This window comes from Athene noctua, chromosome 4, assembly GCF_965140245.1.
Source record: "Athene noctua chromosome 4, bAthNoc1.hap1.1, whole genome shotgun sequence".
NCBI lineage: Eukaryota > Metazoa > Chordata > Aves > Strigiformes > Strigidae > Athene > Athene noctua.
The window spans coordinates 75,907,927-75,930,252 of NC_134040.1; the positions used below are offsets into that span (position 1 = coordinate 75,907,927).

The window sequence follows — 22,326 nt, forward strand, 5'->3', positions numbered from 1 at the left end:
AAAATGGAACGAAATCTTTGCTCCTCCCTTTCAATGGGAAACTCATTCTATTTTAAAAGCTCTTCTTAAGGCAATAAAGATGCAATGGTGATAACAGACAAAAAAATATGTTAATAAAAACAATGACAAACACCACCACCCCCAGACCTTTCAACACATGATGCAGTCCAATGCAATACAGTCCAAACTCCAATAACAACAATTTATGTTAGGAAAAATTTGACAAAATTGCATTTGTGTGCAACCCTCCTCAAAAGACCCAACCAGTAAGCCACCTTGTTTCCCAAACTGTTTTGCACTTTCAGATTCACTCTACCTTTATGACCAGGATTATTATAATGGGGTCACAGTGACTGCATGGAACCTGCCACACTAAATTCTGGAACAGGACTAGAAACTGCTTCTTCCTGCTAATGTGATCCACAGAGCACAGCCATGAAGCTGAAATGATAGACAGGGTCCCTGGATCTCAGTGCCAGTACCCCAAGAGTTGCCTGTTATTTGATGTTGCCAGAAATGAACCAGCAGAGCGATCTTGAACATTCCTTCCTTTAGGAGAAGCCAAAACAAAGCAATTTTTGGCAATGATTACAGAAATAGGGTTAGCAAGAAAACCATAGCATCCTAAAAGGCCACAGTAACCACTGTAACATCCTGCAGTGCCGGCTCAATGCCAAGGAACTTCAATGCACCATAAAACTACAGTGATAAATCTCTAACAGCAGGACAGGGAAAGGACTGGAACTTTTTTTTTTTTTTTTTTTTTAATAAAAACAGATTCTTGCATCAAGTCATACTTCACAGCCAATACAATGATATTCGAAGTCATCAACAGTCAACCAGAAGCTTGGGCATTACCCAGGTGTCACCAACCAGTCCTCTGTCCTCCACAACTTAACAAATGCCAGCAGATATGCAGATAATACTTAAATGGTTATTAGTTATTTAAGCATAAAGTGACATTTCTCTAGGAGACTATGAGCATTAAAAAAGCCTATTATATAGTCCTGCTCTTTATATAGTATCATCACTGTCTCTTAGCTGAAAATACAAATTATTATTACTATTATTAAGGTAGCAACAGCATGGATGGCTAGTAATTTTCCTACTTCTCCCCCTGGGACTTTTGCAGATGTTAGGCCTTGTATCTCTGGATGATGGGAATCCGAATAGAAGGCTTAGAAAAGATTTTAAATTCTGATATAATAAAGGCTCTGTCTCAGCCCCCACAGAGGTCAAATATGGAACAGGGATACATTTACTACATTGCCTGGCTTGTGGATTTGCACTGCGTACTCACCAGACCTCTTCATGCAGACAGACATTGGTAACACAGAATATTTGCTAATATGTGGGCTAAAGTAAACCAAATCACAGCAGTCATGCTGATGAACTTAGCCAAACAAAGCAGGCCTGGGCTTCAGGAAGAAAGACACAAGGCATGAGAGAAGTAGTCAGCATGGGAGTGGTATAGAGCACCACAGAGTGGATCTTCAGCCAATTACCATGACACAACAGCCATAAAGAGAGAGAGATCATATCTACTGCCAGAAAGACTCTAGACATAGCAAAGAGTAACATCCACTAGTGCAACAGATGCAGCATGCCATAATGGATTTATGACCAACCAGCCAGCATTGCTGCAGTCATGAATAGAGCTCACTACTTAGGCACGTAATGCATTCCCCCGAAGCCATCATCATCTAACTCTGGCAGGAGTTCACTCGCTGCCTGCCTGCATTGCAAATGTTTGAGAACATCCCCTACAAGAGAGGCGTGTGAATAGCAGAACTGTGGCCATAACCAGTCTATGGCTGAGGGAAGGAACATCACCTTCAGGGAGCTATGCTATTTTGGACTTCCCCTGTTGCCTTACGCCCCACTGCTGAAAAAAAAAAAAAAACAAAACAAACAACAAACCAAACAAAAACCAGTGCAGATATGTTTGAGCTTGCTCTGATCCAGTACTGGAGTTTCCTAACCGCTTTTCTCTAACAACAGTGGTCTTTAAGGACTTGTGGGCAGATTGCTCCAGGACTATCTTTCAGTCTTATTGCTATGCACCTTTAAAAACCCAGGTTTTAAGCTACATCCCAGTTCATAATGTTTCATTTTGTACTTGTTTGTAGTTCAAAAGCTTATTATTCATTTCTTCCATAAAAATAATCAATTGATGAAGGGGATTTCCATGTCCATTAACTTAAGAGTGTGCACATCAAGCAAGCCAAGAGAACCTAGGCTGGTAACAAGTTAAGGTCCATCTTCAGAAAAGACATATTTTAGGGAGGCGCACATAAATGACACTGACCATAAAATACAGCGTGTGGCAATGCTATTCTCCAGGAGATCCTGACATACAAATACAAATAAACAAAAAAACACAAAGAAATCCACATGATATATCAGTTCAGGGAAGCCAGTATGCAAACAGGCTCCAGCAGATATATTCACTACAAGTTTCTGTAGCCTCAGAGATTTTCTTTAAGGTGAGGGAATAGTCAGTGCTTGCCAACAGATGTGCTTGGGTTTTGTTACCGCACATAGGTCAGGGCTCTGGCCACGCCGGTCTAGTTGCATCATATAACTCTCACCAAAATCCCTTTAAGGTAATTATGTTCTTCAGAGGAAAATGGTTCTGGTATCTTGCTGATGTGTGGTGTCATTTGCTTCATTCTAAGCAAGTGTCTTCTTGAGATTTATTTTGAAGCGTGACTCTTCTTTGGCAGTTATTTGTCATGCTAGGCAAAGTCATTTAGCATATAAGAGAAGGTGATGAGCTCCATCAAAAAAAAAAACCCCTCCCTTCTGAACTTTCAAAAAAGAACATTCACACTATCTTAAACATTTTTACACCATTAGCTTGCGTGCTGCATATGAGAAACAAATGCTAAATGGGGTGCCTTACGCCAAGTGGTATGGTGAATAGGTATGCCATACAATATTCCTGTCATTACTAAATTAATCCCTATTGTATCCAGGAAGCTAGTAGGGGTCTTATATGGCTTTTATTAATAGAACTGTGATCTCTGTGGAATGCGAGTTGAGAAAATGCCTTGTGCCTATCTTTCCTACCTAACAACTGTTGCTGAGTGACATTATCAATTGCAACTTGTTAGAATAAAATAATAGGAAAACTTTGCTCTAATTATTCACTACAGTTCAAAAGGGAATCAAGCTTTCCAAACAGCAGATCTCTAACAGTCAAACACAGCATTATTCCCCATCTGAGTTGTATTTAATGGACCAGTTTCTTGGGTCCACCCGAGCAGTGCACAGTGAACAACAAAAAGAAAGAAACAAAAGGTTTCATACTATTTACAAGCCTCAGAATCCTGAAAGGAGATGGGGACTCCAGCCTTGATCTACCACAATCGCATGGATGTCTTCATTTAGGGTAACAAGGAATAACGAGTGTACTGAGCATTCCTACCATGCCTGGCCAAGGCAGATAGAGCAAAGGCAAGTAGCTTAGAACTTGCTATGTTCATTCAAGAGTAGTCTTAATTTTTTAAAAACTTAGAAGAAATCAGGGAATAATTCACCTCTCCAGTTCTGCAAAAAACAGTGTAATATATTTTGAGGGGTTATACTCAAATACTACAAATTCTGCTTTCAAATAACTTTCAAATATTACTTTAGAATAGTATTGTTATACATAAAGTGATATTCTATGAAAATTTTTTCAAAGAGTTGAGATAATTAAAAAAGAGGATATTGCAGAAAAAGCATTTTATGTTGTCAGAACTATTTAGCTTATGCATCAGATCCCAGGTATCTCTATAAGTACATGAGTAGTTGTTTGTCATTTATGCTGTATTAACTTCTGGAAAATTATTCTTTCGTAAGAAAGTTCCTCTATATCACCTTCTGCTTGCAGCTAAAAGCATTCTGAGAGTTACTGAGTATCAGGTTTAATTTTGATAAAATAGACTCTTTTGCCTTATAAAAAGTTTATGAATGGGAACTATACCTCCTTCTATAAAGTTATCTGTATTATCAAAGTATGGACTCTTCCATACAAACCAAGCTCTTACCAGTATTTGTCAGCAGAGTTTATATCTTACAGACCCAAAACACCTGACAATGAATTAACATTTAAGATGTGATATAAACTTACATTTTGAAATCACTTCATACCACACTGTTACTATCTTATCTTAAAGCTGAATTTTATTATAAAGCTCAGCTGAAGCTCCAGCTCAGTGCTTGTATATACAGAGCACTTTCATGATATGACCGGCTAGTTGGTATAGTAGGAAGAGTTGAAATGTTGCTTTTGATCCTTTGGTTTCTATCCAGGAACAGCTGTACAAAAGTATGAGTTATTAACTCTTCACAGGTCTGGATATACAGTAAGAAAAGAAATCTTACTGTGCAGATCACTGTCACTGCAGATAGCCTGCTAAGGAGCTAATTATACCTAAAGTTAATTTGCAAGTAAGTTAATTTTTGTAGGTCAGTTTGTAGGGCACAGAATTTTAAAAGGGAATAAACGTATACATGCTCTGACTTTTTCCATAAAGAAGTAAATTAAATTAATAAAATGTTGACTTTGCTAGCATAATGTATAAATACGTGTTCACTTCAACACAATAAAAAAAAAAGAAAAGCTAGGCACCATAACCTACTTATAACACAGCTATAGTCCCTGATTTCAATTCAATGGGGCAAGTATGTGTATATGAAGAAGAGTTTACAAAATTAGCGCCCAAGTTAAAAATAATCCAGTAAATGGGACCTTTATAACACAGTGGATCCCTTTCTCATTTAATTCTTTTACAGTAGTAACACCATTGACTTCACTGAAAAAAGAATTCAATTCTGATAGTTTATTAAGACGTCTTTAAACAAAGACTTAAGTCTTTTAAGTCTTTAAACAAATGTAAAAGACTGCAGAGTTCTGTCCTGCATTTGGTGCTATTCAGTTTTTTAATACTGTGTATGATAGAATATTGTATTTATGTTTTTTAAATCAGTAGATTACACTAAACTGCTGGTGCTGCAACTGCTCAGAGGGAAACAATTCAAAACAGATGAGTAAAATGGAGAAATTGTCTGATATCAAGCACACGAAGTTAGCTGAAGGCCAGTACAACGTATTATACTTAGAGAGGAAAAAGCAAATGCATAGTACAGTGACTCTGTTTTAACATGGGATTTATAGGCTACAGACTGTATATTGTTAATACATTCCTGTTAGGGGGTAAAAAAAGGAAAAGAAAAAGCATCATTCCAGGAGGCATTACATACGGTATCATATATATGGCACGTGACATAACTGTTCCGCTTTTATACAGCTAACAGTTCCAAGACTCAGCTGGAGCACTCTGTTTAACGTGGGGAATTAGACATCAGTAAAGTTGGCTATGAACTGTATGTGAACCGGCAGAAGTCCAAAAGAGAGCAACTATGGTAATTCCAGGTCTAGAAAACAAGACTTAGGAGGACAGACTAAGTTAAATCCTTTTATCTTTATTCTAGAAAAGACAAAAAAGGTAGAGGTAGAAAGATGCATTGTAATAGTCTTTAAATTGATTACTTTTCATACATGGAGAAAAACTGATAGTCATATTTTATGTATTTAGTTTGCAGAAATAAAGACTTAGGTAGGTCTTGGGGGAAGTGGGAAGCATTCTAGTGATGAGAATAGTAAAAACTGTAATTGGTTGCATAAGGTTGCTGCAGAAATCACTAAGCATTTTAAAAACAGGTTAGCCAAACATTTGCCAGACAACCCACATGTATTTGATCCTAGAGCATCCAAACTACCTCCGAAGGTGTCTTTCAGCTGTACACAAAAGTTTTACTCAGACTTCATCTCCATAAACAAATTAATCTGACTTATAATTAGAAGAGCTTTCATATACACTTTTCTGGTCTTAGCCGATGCTGAACACTATTCTAGTTCTTATATTTCAATGCCACATACACAATATAACTTCTAACTAATTATTGGGACCCTATTCCGATCCAGCTGTTCACATACATATGACATCCAAAGGACAGATTTAACAGTAGATTGGTGACTATCCAAACTGGAGAGAAAATACTCTTGAAATATTAAGGAACGTGACCTGTTTCACTACTAATATGTAGCAAGAAGACCATGGTAGGCAGGTCACACAGGTAAAGCTGGCTCCTTGTATTCAACCAAGAACAAGCCACAAAACAAAGGAAATCACCCATGGAATGTGTGATGCCTGGACCTCAAACCTTGTACTGGCCTGTACACCCTCAGATTGATAAAAGGAGTTCCACCAAGGACTACTGCTCAGTACCTAAAATATCCTAAATTAGAGACGCTTCATAAAAGAAAGTCTTATTTTAACTCAAGAACTCAATTCAGTAAACATAAATAATACCTATGCCTAGTAGCACATTATTTCCAAAGGCTCTTTTCTTTTTCAGAGTTATGGCACCCTATCCTAGCCAAGACATAATAGCAAAACTTAATTTTTGTACTATTACAAATAAACTGAAAATACCAACACTAACAAAATTTTAAGAGTTTGTAATTAGGTTTAAACTAGAAAATGAAAACTAACATTTCCTCTAATTTGAATTACTTCTTGAAATACTATAAACTTCAATTAAGCAATGAAAGGCTAATTTCTGGGTTTTTGGTTTTGTTTTTGTTTGGGTTCTTTTTCTTTCTGCTGAGGTTTCTCTGTTGCTTAAGAAAAAACACAGAATAGGATCACTAATTAAGATGATATTCAATATTTAATCTTATCATTTACCATTTCAGGCTGTAGCTTCACACTTATTGTACATCTTCCAGATATTACTTTGAAGAGGGTATTTTGTTACATGGTATTGTATAAACTTTACTGAGGTATTCTACTGTATTTCACAAACATAAATAAACCAAATCCCACAACACAGTGTGAGTTGAGACAGTAACATGCCCCCTTCTACAAACATAGAGCAAAGGTATAGGAAAGATAAAATAGTAATTTTGAGGAGTCTTATTTGCATCCCAAAGAGCAAGGATTGGTCCTGTTAATCACAACAAATGGCTGAATTTGCAGATTATGTAACATTAGCTGAACCTGTGCTTAGGACTGTTACAAATCCAGACCCAAACACTGCGAGTTGGGCAATGAAAAATTAAGACACGCTGGTGTCGAGTTGTGAAAATACAGTTTAAGCACAAAACAGTTGCACTATTTTCTTTTAATAAACGAAGCAGAAAACCAGAAACTCTATCATCTGTTTGAGCCTATAAATCAAAATAGATCCCTGCTACCTAAGCAAAATAGTAACCTGCAAGAGTGATAGATTTTCATCTTTTGCATGGGCTAGCTACTAGAATGCTGAATATACATTTATTTAGATATAATAGTTCAGACATTTGACAAATGACCACACTAAAGTCTCCTGGATTCAGCAACAGGTAACACTGTAGAGACTATTTGACTTTCCAACCTGATAGATGTTATTCCTTTCCCTTTATTTTTTCACCAATCTTTTTCATTCTTTACCGAGATTCTATGTTACTCTTCCCAAAATGAGCCACCTCAGAGCTAGCCAGCGGTTTCTGACATAAAATTATTGATTTCAAGTGAGGGCTACCACATTCCCTGCAAGTATTTCTGTCAGTGGGATAGACAGTCCTTCCCATCCTACTGTAGTGAATACATAGTACACCCCCACACCCCCACATATATATGTATTTGTACATATGCTCACACACAAACACATGTGTAAAAGTTCAAATTATGTCACTAACATACTCAGATGTAAAACCCCTGGGTTTCGGGTCTTTAAATCATGCAGAGAATACATGGTATAAATTCACCTCAAGTAAATCTTCTGCCAAGCAAGACAGTTCCTGCTTTAGAAAGTAAGTGTCTCTGGTTTGCAAATTTAAACACATACACACAAGATGTCTAGCTTTTGTGCCAACATTGAAGACTGAAAAGATCTTTAGGTTTGAAACCGTTTCTGGCTCGTTTCTACAGTTTCTCCCTTTGCCTTTAACTCAGGCAAATATTTCTTTTCGTTCACAGTCCCTAGGGATGAGTGGTGAAGGTGTAAGAAGAGGCAAGAAAATTCTTCCTGTTCCATTGCCTAACTCCAACTTGATGTCATCCCAGAATACAAGGAACAACAATAAAGACAAGCAAGGCAGCAGGGATCTCAAGTAGAGCAAACACCTGGTGCATCTTTTCAAGGAGTTTTCTGTGTTCTGTGACCCAGAAAAAGAATTGAATGAAAATGGTACTAGCTCACCATAGATGAGCTTGGGGAAACAGTAGTGCCCACCTCTTCCAAAGTTCTGCTTGAGCAAACATAAAAAGGAACTTTCACAAGAGCTTTCAACCATGTAAAATTTGACAGGTTTCCACACAGATGCCTAAAGCTCACCCTGACAAACAGTAAGTAAGCTTCCTGATATATGCCAAGACACTAGTACAGAAGGACTGTATCTTCTCAAATAAATTATTGTAAGAAAATTTTAACTTAATCAAGAAATAATTCAAGAAATATCTGGACTAGTTTCACTAAAGTGTTGAAAAATAATCACATGCCAAGCATGGAAAATTTCAACCACATATAGGCAAACTGTGGAACCTTAGAAGCAACTGGGAATATAGTTTTAGACTGGGAAATATTCAGCAATCTTAAATATAACCATCTTAAGTATTGCCTCTCTCCTAACAGGACACTGGCTGTAATACTTCAGTTTTATTCTGAACTTAACATTAACCAAAAAAAAAAAAAAAAAAAAGCTTAAATAACCTAACAGAACATTTTTGTTAAAAAAATACAGTGAGAACTACAGAAAAAAACCCAACACTCACACATATCATTTGACAAACTGAATATAAATGAGGCTAGCAGATAAGTAATTGCCTGGAAAAAACACAATAGCAACAAAACCCCCAAACAGTAGGGATAAGATAGTAAGTACAAATATACCTTGTCCTTGAGGAACGCCGTAAAATTCAGCAGCTATCCTTGCTGCTTCCTTACGGTTTCCTTTCACAATGTAGAAATGACTAAGAATAGCAAGGCTGATCTTCACAAAAAGTTTAAAACAAAAAAGTGAAAGTATAGTAAAGTAGACATTGGATAGCTGCTGGGCAAAAGGGCGACTTTCTTCTATGACAGTCATTGCTGCAGCAAAATCTCTGTCAGTGTTTGGGTAGGGCTCTCAAATGTGTTGATAAGATCATATGGCTTCAGCCACGCACTCTTGGGAACAACTGGTCCTGAGGAAAGAAAATATCAGCTGGTCATGATGCTTGCTGCTCAAAATATGACGATTATTTATACTGTACATAGTATTGAGTTCACTACCACTCCTGCTAGCCTGGTGATATTCAAGTGGGACAGAACAGACAGAGGTTCCAAGACCCTGGATTGTACTTGTTCCACTCAGAAGGCCTGTTTCATTCCAAATTCTACACTTCCATTTCATTTATTTACCCTATTAATACATTTTTAAAAATACATTGTCCTAAGTATTATTATTAAGAACAGTAATTTCATGTACTGAACCAGTTTAACACGTAATCAGTTTTTGTTAAAATAAATTCTCCTGCTTCTTAAGTACAGTTGCTTTTTGTGCTACTTCATTTTATATTCGACTTTTTTCTTACAAAATTAGAACCACATCAGTAAACACTTGAAATACAGATTAATAAAGAAACAGGGATTTAATACAAACCAGCATTGACAGTCTTTTATTATCTTGTTCAGGCTGATTGAAAATATCTAGTATACGTTGCTTATAGCATTATACAAAAACCAGTTTTCAGAGTAGATCATAAGAATCAAACTCTTAGATATTTTAATAAATAAGACCTTGGTGCATCTAAAATTAAATTAATTAAAATGTAATTATAAATAAATAAATGCAATGGTAAACATACAACGTGGAAAATTTCTAATGCTTATGATACACTTTTCATTGTGCTTCATTGTATTATTTTAAACCTATGACATGACAGGCTTTACTTCTTGGCCAGTTTTAGAGAGGGGAATCAAAATTCCTTCCATTTTTAAAGAATTAATCGCTTATATACCATAAAGCTATTACAGTTATGAGCAGATATGCACAAGTTGTTCCATTAGTGTGAGTAATTGCTGAGTGAATAATGGTGTCACAACATGATATAAATGGAGGAGCTGAAGGACAGAACTAGATTCCTAAGTAAGCTTTAACCCCAAAATAACGAATCATGGCAGCATAAGAAAGGGTCCTGTTCTAAACTTTCATATTTCCTTTTAAATAAAATAGTGTCTTGAATTACAGTTTAAAATATTCTACCCATAGTAATCTTAAACTGAAGCAGCCTTTCTATTCTACCCTGGATTTTCTTGTCTGATGGTGAGAAAAAAACATTTTAGAATGTTGGCAACTGTCCATCAGGAACAGAGGGTATGATCCAAATGTCACTGCATCCACAGATCCCCCTGACTTCAATGAACAGCATAGCAGACATTAAGGATATGATACAAAATAAAGAACTTCTTATCATCTGGTTTCAGAAGTAATTTATTAAGAGTAAGAAACTATTATGTTTTCTGGAAACTATATTCAAATATGATACAAAATAAAGAACGTCTTATCATCTGGCTCCAGAAGTAATTTATTAGAGTAAGAAACTATAATGTTTTCTGGAAACTACATTCAAATAAACCTATATCAATGAAGAAAAGACAATTATAAAAGGAAATGTGCTTGGAAATAAATATCAAGGTTCTTAGCAAACAGGAACTGAATTATGCTTATCTTGAGAGAAACGTTCAGCCTTTTTCTTTGAAAAAAATTTAATCCACATCAAAGTCAAAACAGTAACTAGAAAAGGCAATTTAAAAGCAGTTTACACTGTAAACTATATTATTCTGTTAAAAATGTACACATTTTCTCCTAAATTTCATTTATAGACATTTTCTCATCCAGCCAGAATAGGAACTGCTCTCCTCATACCATAGTTAGAAGCAGGAGTGAGTACTTAAAATGCCAAATCAAAATCCCTTTTTATATTTGGCACATTGTTATCTGACACTGAATTGAGGTGTCATGTTTTCCATAAGGATAAATAGGCATTATGTTCTGAGCCACCACTGCCAATTTCCGTTTCAATCATTAATAGAAATGATATTTTCCTTAGTAACACATCCAGTATTGGAATTTCTTACTTCTTCCATATTTCTGCTAGCATTATCAAGCTTAACTCAATCAGTCCACAGAACTCCCCAGCCATCTTAAGTACCTGTTTTGCAAATTTACCAGAATAAGGAAGAATGATAATTACCTCATGGAAACCATTTTTATTCTTTATACTGTTTTACCTGAGCCTTTTTTTTTTCCCTGACTCCATATTGCCATATAGAAATTGTGCTTTCTCATCTGAACTTCTCCCATATTTTATTAATTAACAAAATAGTCTTTCTTTGAGGAGGCAAAAATCCAAATAGCAATTACTATAAATAACAGCTGGAGTTAACAGCAGTGCTGAGTTAATCTTCCCCTTATAATAGTGTTTTCTGCTTCTTATAACTGCAGTAGATAAATCACTGAAAAGAAATTTCTCTGTTGTTAAGTTGTCTCCTTCAGGTTGAACTTTTCTGTAAAGGGTTAACAAAAACTTTTTCAAAAATGAGGCTGTGGATGCATGTAATATTTTGTAAGTGATCTTTCAAAGATCCTCGATCTGCAAAACTTCTGCTTTTAGAAACAACATAAACATCGAGCAGGAGGGTAATTTCTGTATCAAAGTTTGTCTTCTGACCTCTCAAAAATGTCATTCCTTAGCTATAAACTACAGAAAAATTAAAGAAATTATGAGTTTTGAGAATTTCAGGTCACACAGGCTCATAAAAAGCTGGCAAAATTACTCTTCCAATAATATTTCTTCTTTTTCAAAGCTCTATAACTCATATGTGCCAGCCTAACTGGAAACTCTCCCAACTGCACAGAATAACCAATTTTATCCTAATCTAAGGCTACTAAACCTCTGCCAAAATTGCCATTGCAGCTTGTTGGCAAATCGATGCTACCAGGCATCCAGTCATGAAAACAGAACAACTGTTCAGATGTTACTGCTCAGACAGGTTTTTGGAAGGATTAATACTGTGAATCCTGAAACTTGAACATAAAATAGCAGAGAGCAAGCCCATGCAGACTGGGAGAACCAGTAACAGAAAGCTAAAGCTACAGATGTTGTAATGGAAATCAGAAAGTACAAGCATAATAAATAAAGGATCAAACAGTCAATGTGATGCCATGAAAGAGCATAAAAAACTGACAAGTGTTCCAAGCTTTGTATTGCATAGCAACATGAAGAGATTGGAGTCTGGTCTTGAATCAGTGCAGGATACTGAGAGCTTCCAAATAGAAATGCATCAGCAATATGTAACAAATATACAATGTAATAAAAATATCAAAGGGCTTGAGCAGTGGCTTCATCCGGACATTCACATTTCCTGTACAGTTTCACTTTTGGGAATGAAATTTCTCTGCCTCATTTCCTCTCTTGTAAAATGGGTTTAAAAGGACCACTCAAGATAAGCATTCTGAAGGTGACTTCATTGCTGTTAACAAAACACTCAGATATTGTGGTGAAAACAGTACTGAAACTAACTAGGTATCTCATAATTTTTCTTTCAATACAAAATTTGGATAACAAAATGAAATAAAACGTAATATTGAAGGTTCAGTCACTTAACGGCTACAAAAGGGATAGCATGTAAAATTATTCCAACATTTAAGGCTTCATCACAGCATACGGGAAAATGGCACCAAGCTACGCTGCAGATAAACTGTGTTAGAATTTTTGGTTTGTTTTAAGAACATAGTAATACTGTGACAGACAAGGATCCCCCTAGCTTGACATACTAGTATATTCCCAGCAAATAAACCAAGAACAATGTCATGATTTCTCTGGTGTGTTTTCCCCATTTCTGGCAATTAACTATTGTAATTTAAAAAACTTAAAATGCTTGAATTTATGGTCTTAAATACCCTTTTAATGTAGCTTGGTCAGGTATCATTTCTAAAGAACACAGCAAGTATATTCAAGATGACAATATTGCCACTTATAATAGCTACAAAAGTGGTTCATTTCAAACTCAGTGCCTGAAGTAGCCTGTTCTTTAATGCCCTACTGTGTAGTGGCCAAGTGCAGACAGTATTCAGCAGTGGCTCCTGTTTATGCTAGTTCAAACTGATGGTGAAATCTCGTGCAATTTACCCACACCCTAAGCGAGGAACTCTCAGAAAAAAAGTATGCTCCGTCTTCTATGATTAATTACATAACCACATTAATTATTTTATTCTGGCAATTTTTCCTCAATGCTTTAGAAGACTGGTGTACTTAATGTTCAGTAAGGCAAGATACACAAGAAAAATAACACAACTGAGACAATATTTAGTCTTTGAAAGCATTTTTTAATATTAAAGTCTGTAAAACACTTAGAAATATGATTTCGTTACAGCAAGCATGTACTGTGTCTTTGGTTCTGGAAAAAATATTTACTTCTAATTGAATCTTTTAAAGTAATATACTTAATATAGGCTGTAGAAGAGCACTAATTACACAAATTCTGTTACACTTAGTCTTAATAGCTTGCTTTAGTATTTTGGAGATGCATCTAAATGTCTGAAAGTGAAAATGTTTTTTTTAAAGACAAGATATACAATACACTATAGGGAATTATTTGTGTGACCTTCACCGGCATGTCTTTCCCCATATACAAGCGATTTGGCTAAAAATACACAAGAAGTTAAGATAGTCATTCTGGTTTAGAAACTTCTGGCTAATAACAAATATAGCAGAAGATAATTTAATTAAATAGGATGCCAGGCAGAGGAATGGGAACTCTTAGGTGCTTTGAAGAATACATTGTTGTATACATTATAGACAACCCATGAGGAGAAACTTCTGAAACAATGACCTCGAAACAGAAAGAGTTTAAAATAAAATCAGTTCTTGTACCAAGTTTCTGATGTAAGCATACAATACTTGATGAAGGACTCAAAAATGCTGAGAAGCCTGAACTACTGAAAAGGCAACATCTAATTCAGCATGAAAAATGACCTGCTTGGTGACCTGCTGACTTGTATTTTAGTAGGTGTATGGGATGCTAATCCTCAATACTTAAAATTTTATCTGACTCATCTAAAGTTACTGAATGCTGTTTACATTGTTTCCTCCTTGATGTTAAGTAATTTTTTCTATTATCTCCTATTCAAAGCATTTGAACTGAATAAATCCAGACACGGAGCTACTATTTTAAAGTGCATTTGCTCATCTATGTTGCTATGCAAAATGCTACCTTAAGTTAACATTGGAGGTAAGACAAAAAAGACGGACATACCATAAAAACAACCTTCAAAAAATATTAAACATTTTCAGGAATATCCTTCATAAGGTAAGGGTATTATGCATCTATGCTTAGTCATAGAAAAACAAATAAACACTATTTATAGCTACAAGAAATTCAGAAATTGGAGTGACTGGAAGACATCAAGCAGCTGCTGAGTCCTTTTCCAAACAGGAATTTAAACCCATTAGCATAACACAGACACTACTCTTTCTTTGTCAAATATGAAAAGGTGGCCAAAGTACAGACTTTGTGCTACTGTTTTGGGGGAGTGAAAAGTAGAAAAGTGAGAGAACACAAACTTTGGTCCAGAAAAGACCACACTTAGTTCAGATCTCAACTGCTCTTCACTGCACCCTGTTGCTATCCTTGAAAATTCTATAGACTTACTTGACTACATGACAAAGCCATTTTCTCAGCACAAATATTTCACAGTTGTGTTGCCAATTGAAACAAACACAACACTGTAAAACAAATAAAGACCTACATCTCTTCACAGCTTTTCTTCCTGAAGTATTCCTGTCTATTCAGAATATACACAATGCCATGTGAAGTTATAAATGATACCCAAAGTCATTTTTCATCCAGATTTCTGCAGTTCTCATAATTCATGCTAGTCTCCGACAACCCAACTGAAGAATTTAACCAAAAGACTCTTTCAAAATGCAATGCAGTGACAGTAACAGGGAAAATCAGTGTCATAAAACATGTCACTCTCCTCCGCTTAGTAGTCATGCTCTGACTTTTGACACTCATTCTACTAAACAACTATGTATTTAGACACCATTCCCGTTCTCTCATAAAACTACAAAACACACCAGATCGTTTATAAAGCTTTAATGCACAAAAATTTATCTTATGCATATTTTGTACATATGTAGTTTCTCTCTGTATGTTGGTGTTGCACATTATTTCCATCACTTCTCAAATTGCTCCAGAAAGTCTAAATTCACACCTTTGGGTGGATATGGTAGTACTTTTTTTATTCTCCACTATTAAAATCAGTGCTCTGATACAGTTTAGGTTCTGTACAAATCAAGTTGTTCTGGTACATGAATGATGCAACCTTTCAATTACAAAACGTAGCAATTACAAAATTCCAGTTTTCTAACTTTCTCAGTTCTTTGAAAGAATACACAGAAATATTAAAGGTGTATCACTTTGTTAGACACCCACTAGACAGCTGCTTCTCATAATAGTGATAGATTTCACTTCAGGTCTAATATCAAACAATCCCTGCTATCAGCAACATTATCATATGAGTGTGCTTGATCTGCTTAACCAGTCCATCTAATCACTGACAATAAAGTTCTATACAGAGGGAAACAGGTATAACTGATCTGCTTACAAGTAAACTCAATCTGAGTTCTCCTAATAAACATAGTAAATTTGTCCCACTGTATTCGTTGCTGTTCTCTTTGGATTCCTAACACAACCCACTTATTAAGAGTATTATAGAAGAAGATTCAAAAATAAGTTGCATGTGTCCTTGAGACATTTCTATAAACCAAAAATGTGTCAGACAGCAGACACACACAGACTGCTGACAGACAGACTCTAGCAAATCTTGCCCTCCAGGAATTTAAAAAGTTACCACCTCCAGCTGCTGAATCCATTACTCAGCTAAAGGTCCCTGCCCCTCATTTTCTCCTCCAGGAAATCAACAGGAAGGAATGTGTATCGGTATTCAGCCACTTAAGTTCAAGATCTGTCAATTTAAACTGTTGATGAGTTTAAACCTGCTGGACTTTACACTGAAAAAGCCACTCATGCTCCCTACCACCTATTCTGCTACAGAGATAGGAACCTCCTGTTAAAAAGTAGTAGCAGACTATGAGGGGAGAGTAATGTCAAAATGCACATACCAACTGCCTCTTAATAAGGATATTTAGCTGTAATTTCTGATAACTCAGTGTACTGATATGGCTGCATCAGTGAAACTTTGAAGTCTCCTCATTTTGCATCTCTTTCCCTTTGTACAGTTCCTTTCTTGGGTCCAAACCAATGTTTTAATCACCAACCACTTGCCTATAGAACTTCACAGATTCCTTCTTCAGCAACTAACTCACCCTCTTCCTTAGGTATGTGGTAGTACAGCTACTATGCTTTTGGTGTTTGAACTAGCTTGACAGAACTAACTTTGCTATTTCTCATTTCTCTAGCAGGCAGTGCAACCTCCCTATTAATCTAAATATAATCTAATAACTCTCTACCACTTTGAAACCTAGACAGACCTCTTCAGCTGTTTGAAATAATACTACCTGGACTTATGAAACTATTTTAGATCCGTATTAATTATTTATTTATTTATGTGTAAGACCTTTAAATTATGTCATCAAGATTAGACAACTGTCAATAATTCCAAAGTGAAAAGTTTGCTTGAAACAGTACCTCTGAGTTCTTAATGTTTTCTGCTACCAGTTTGAATTCCTTTCAAAATTGTTAATTATATTCTATATTACAGCTTGTTAATTTTTCTTTGATTGTTTAACTGATTTTTTTCTTCATTACAAACTGTTTCTAAAACCAGTGAAATAATCTGTTTCTTTTAACTTTATATCTCCTTCCTTATTACTTTTGCCAGGTTTTCTTCTAGACTAAGTAAAATGGACTTCATTTGTCTCCTTTCTGTGTAAAGTGTATTTTGGTGCCTGTGAATGGTATTAATAAAAGGAAATTACAAAGTCAGTTTCATGACTTGGTAGGGATGAAAGTTAAAAGATTATTCTGCAAGCATATGTCACTACACACTGACTCTCATGGCTAGTGTTCATATCAGAAAGGTTTTTTCCATCCACTAAAATTGGTATCAGTTAAGTGATAGCATCATGACAGAGCTTGCAAAACATTCTTTTCCGCAAGCTGAGGCATGACAGTCTCTGCTTGGTGCTTTAACAAGAGACATAAAAATACTTTGTGATGAAGAACTTGTAACTGACTTAGGAAATGAGGTAAAACCAGAGTGAGGTGGATCAGCAGCACACAGGCTTCTTGCCACAGAATGCAAAGCACAATGAAGTGTGAAAGCTTCAGATGAAGCACTGATGTACGAGAGGACTTTACCTAACATGGCTTCATATGCCATGGAATGGGCAATAGCAAACCTGCCAGGAGCCAAAAATGAACTGCATTGGGCTCCAAAATATACTTAAGAGTTGCTTTTGGAGCCAAGAATATTTGGTTCCATCTCCAACACAGCATTCTTACGACGCTAAATGAGACAGTGTTATAAAATATCAAGTTCATTCTGAAATCAGAAACTTAAAAATTTCCTGAGATTTCTTACTGAAGGACTAGCAATAAGAATACAGAGGCAAATGAAAATTTCTGTTTGCTTATATTCTTATTCTCCATGCTTTCTACATCCAAAGCAAAGAAACAGAGGTGAGAAGGTTAGAAACAAAAACCCTTCAATGCAGACTGGAAAGGCTACTCTTAGCCACAGCCTTTCCACAGCAGTTGTAAAAATGGTCCACCCAGAAGAGGTGCTAGCTGAAAGGGGGCTGTTGCAATAGAGACAAAAATTCCCCAAGGTGTTCATGGCCATATTTATTCTTAATCCTTAATTTATTATTAACCTTCATCTGCATGATGCCACTGTCAGAGCAGCCTAAGAGGCTGTGTGTTATTATTGTCTCTTAAAGAGTTAACATGTCAATGATTAATAAAATACAAATTAAATAAAGGATTTAGACACTTATGGTAAAATTTACGAAGTACAGACATGGCCCTAGACCAAAAAAAGTTATCTATACAATCCTCATCTAATTAGCTAGGTGCCAAAGATGCCACAGGCACCTAAACTTTCACATGTAAACTTAGAAATTTAAGCTCCGAGAAGGCTAAAGTTGCTACTATGTGGGCTACAGTTAACACCTCCCCTCCACTTGGAATTCACAAACCATACACCCCAAACTGTCAGCCACCTTGAAGCTCCTGCCTATGTGTACCATGTTAGAACCAATCTGACTTCAGCAGAAAAACAAAGAACTCATAGATCTCTGCTGATGGTCAATGTCAACACTTGCCATTTTGTTTAAAGATGATTAAAGGAATCACTTACTAACTTGAACATCAGAGTAGAAACATATCAACCAAAGAAAGAAAGCTACTTTCTCTCAGAAGACTACTCTAATCACCAGCTGCTGACTGGAATCAATCCTGCTGAAGTGATGACACTATAAAAAAAGAACACAATTAATAGATCAAAGAGTGCGTTAGAGCACAATTCTGAAGTTGGATAATTTTGGGGAAGGACAGAAGAATAGAGAATTCTACGTTTCAGACCTGCTCCCAATCCCATCTCTGCATTTTGTTCAGTTGAACAATTGAAATTTCTTGAAGTAAGAACCAGCCCGACCACTGCCATACCTTAGGTGCTCCACTGGTGTGGGCCCAAGTAAACTGCTCAGGCACACTGAATACCTTACACCACTGCATCTTACAAATGGTCTCCCCAACATTTCTGCCTCCCCAAGATTCTATAAATCTGTTTTCATAATTATAGTATTTGATCAATTCAGACTAACACAATATATTTACCTGACAGTGACTTGTGACATTAATATTATGCCATTATTCTTTACTAAAAGAATAGATTTTATATTTTTCACAGAACAACTTGGAATTTACCAGGAAACAGCTATTGCGTATAATCCTCTTCCATTCTTAATTCACAACTGCCTTCCCAATTTCAAAATTTTTCTCCTCTTTTAATTTTTCAAGATTTTCAGTCATCAAAAACCTACAGAAGATTTATTTGTTCTGAAACAGTAATGGATTAGTCCTTGAATAAACTACACCATCTGTCTTTCCCTGCATATTGTGCTTTTAAGTGACATTTATTTAAGGGTTCTACTAAAAGAAATCCAAAACTACATGAGCAACGGGCATATTTATTAATTTGTCTTAAAAAACACGCTAACATGAATTTGGCTAAACTTTTTGATTTCAGTCTTCTTCGGGTACTTGACTGCTGCTTTGGAAATTTCACTATTTTACTCCTATAGGTTCTGCCTTAGTTATTTAAGTTTTCACCAACAGCAGAGTTGTTTAATATCTAATGAAAAACTGAGTACCAACTGTAAGACCTAAAAGCAAGAGCAAAGGCAAATGAGCCTTTTGCTTGCATATATAAGAAAATAATAGCATTCACATTTGGAACTATCTTGTTGATTACGGCAAAGATTTAACAGCTTCTCAAAAGTTTAGGTTCCCCAGTTTGCAGTTAAAGCTTCCATTTTGTTTCTAAGTCTTCAAATATTTTTGTGAAAAGTACCCACTTTTCAGTAACAGTTATCCAAGGTTTCAGTAACACTATGTTCCATAAACCATAAATCAAAACCCTTTACCTCACAACAATTAATGTTTTGAATAGAAAATCAAAACCTAAAATAACAAGTCAACAAAAACCTTTACAAAAGAAACTCTCTGTGCTTCTGAAACTCGTCTGAAATATCAGGAATGTCAAGAATTACCAAATGCAAACTGGCAGAGTTTATCATCAGAACATTGCAATTAACTTACCCTCTTTGGGCCGGTGATGGATTTCATTATGGCAAATGCACAGACATGGAAACCAACAGCATAGTGGAACAGAGCTTCCCAGCTGCAAGGAATGTCTCCACATCCTTCACATCCTGCATTTAATAATAGTGCTAAACATAGATGTGCTGCAGATACTCAAGCTGGGTGGAAACACAGAGCATTAGTATCATCTTTTGCCTCTTCCATTCCCAACATTTATTTGCAAAGATTTTTCTTCCCTGAATCACGGACCTGACTCTCAGTTACAGGGGAGGAGAAGAAACAGCACCATCATTACAGAACTTATGAATTTCAAAATGTCCTGACAGTCCACACCTCCTTCTCCCCATCCCTTCAGTCACCGTAAGGCCTTCCACCTTTTTAGACCACTGTATCTGAGCTCGTGTATTTACAGCATTGGGATCTTAAGTGCTGGGAAGAAGTTAAATATAACTGAACCACTGCTGACACCTGTTGTCCGCACTGAGAAATCTGTGTTATTCAGGTGTACTTAATACAGTGGAACATGGAAAAAACTCAAAACACCAGTGTATAGGCTCTCTTTCCCCCCCTAGTTCTCAGACTCATAATGTTGCAAGACCTGGAAGCAGGAACTGGTGCCAAGTACGGACCTAGGAAGAGGAGTTTAAAACCACCTCACTACATAAGCTAAACTTTTTTAGCATCAATTTGTAGCAAAATTTCAATGAACTCGGAAGAGTAAGGTGAAAGACTGTGTCATCCTGAGAATGGTGCAGGACCACTGAGCTGTCTGGTAAAGAAAAAGGATTCCAGTGACATGCTATGCTACTAAATAAGGTTTCTAAACAAGATACTTACATACTGTGTATGTATGTAACAAAGCAGAAATGAATAGGAACATCCCATAGGAAACAAGGTTATGAATGGCAAGGCACAATGCCAATGAAAGGAAGATATAGACATCAAGGGAAAAAACAAGCCTTCACCTCAAAAGTTATTTACGTTTTACTATATAAATGTAAAAATCCAACAGAGCTACATATACTAACTTCACTCTTAAGAACAAATGCCTTAGAAATATAGCAGGTGGCAAACAATTAATTAATAAAAAAATGCTCCAACACGTAACATCCCTTTTTTCCCCCCAATGTTATGAAGGAGCTAGGGCAAGAATATATATCGCTAGTATTAATGGCAAGAGTAGTGAATAGCAACCCCACGAAGCCCTCCACCAGGGCCCACTTACAGATGTGCCTCCACCATGTGCTGCTCTGAGGGGCCACAGCTGTGAGCAGCACTGGGGACCTTCCCATAGCCACGCAGGAGATAGACACGCTGCTGTTGCACCTGCTCACAGAAGGAAAATAAACCACGCACAGCTGAACAGGACAGAATTAAGCAGGCACGTCTTGCCTTCAGGTGTTTTTTCTTCTGTAAACCAGATGCAGAAATACTGTACAGACTCTTTTATGAAAGTCAGTCACATTTGATATACCACAACCAAAGGGCACAACCCTCTTCTTTCTCCAGACTCACAAATGTGAGAGGGTCCTGAAGTGTTAAGGCCTGAACAACCAGCCCAAGCCAGAGTTGACCTATAGATGAATCCTGTATATTTTATAACTGCAAACCATTGTGCTAGTAGGTATTGTACTAAGTTATAATAACCCACTTATGCTGATGTAAAAAGTGCTAAAGCATTGAAATACCAAAGCCTGAGCAACAGGCCCCAAGCCGAAGCTGCTAACTTAGTCTGTAATCATTAACAAAGTATGTAACTCGCTAGTGAAAGATGCAGCCTAGAATATAATCAGGATGAAATGCTGAGAGAATGTATCCAACTTCCCTTGTTTAGCCTTGTTCAAGGCTGAGAACCCACCTATTTGGCCTTGATAGAAACTCCCTTGGTCTCCCTCTCCAAGCCCTGGCCAGGCTTTGGGTGGAATCCAACAGGAGAATTAATCCACAAATTTTCCCCTCAAAACAAAGGTGCCAGCTATTCTGATTTTTGGGTATATAAGGCCGGACCTGCTCACAGCGACTTTGGCAGCCTCACCTATGGGTGGAGGCACCGCGTAGGATTTCCCCCTTGCCGGGACAGGCTCTGCAAACCCTCGCTGTGACCAGGGCTGCCCAGCATCTGCGGGTCTGGGTGATGGCAACGTGTGCAAATGGTGATGGATCTTTCTTAATCACTATTCTCTCTCTCATGTAGTAATGATTTGATGCATTACCCTGTATTTTCCTGTTTGTTGCTTTAGGTGCACTATTCTGCCTTTTCTTACTGCATGTTTTCTGCATTACTCTGTTACATTATCTGGCTGTCACCAATAAAATACACCTACTCTTTTCACTCTGGTGTCCGAATTTAATTAGTATCCTTAACCAGCAAAACAGGACCTGCGAGTGCGCGGGTCCCAAAAGGTATCGCGGCGCAAAACTAACGGCTACCCGGCAGGAGCACAGGTGGGGGGCGGC

The 22,326-nt window shown here is 36.7% G+C and overlaps 1 protein-coding gene across 5 annotated transcripts in view; it reads right to left on the reverse strand.

Moving 5' to 3' along the window:
- Positions 1–21,344, reverse strand: part of ASB5 (ankyrin repeat and SOCS box containing 5) — a 41,025-nt gene extending 19,681 nt beyond the window's left edge. The window contains exons 1-4 of one of the 5 annotated variants that reach the window (XM_074904085.1): positions 21,095–21,344; positions 19,867–20,027; positions 18,408–18,518; positions 8,926–9,218 (exon numbers count right to left, since the gene is read on the reverse strand). In XM_074904085.1, the coding sequence (XP_074760186.1) occupies positions 8,926–9,121 (196 nt within the window). In that variant the 5' untranslated portion in view covers positions 9,122–9,218; positions 18,408–18,518; positions 19,867–20,027; positions 21,095–21,344. Of the gene's footprint in view, positions 1–8,925; positions 9,219–18,403; positions 18,519–19,866; positions 20,028–20,467; positions 20,551–21,094 lie in introns of those variants that run through there. The other 4 variants (XM_074904084.1, XM_074904082.1, XM_074904083.1 and 1 more) reach the window with 4 other exon arrangements.
- Positions 21,345–22,326: the final 982 nt, after the last annotated feature.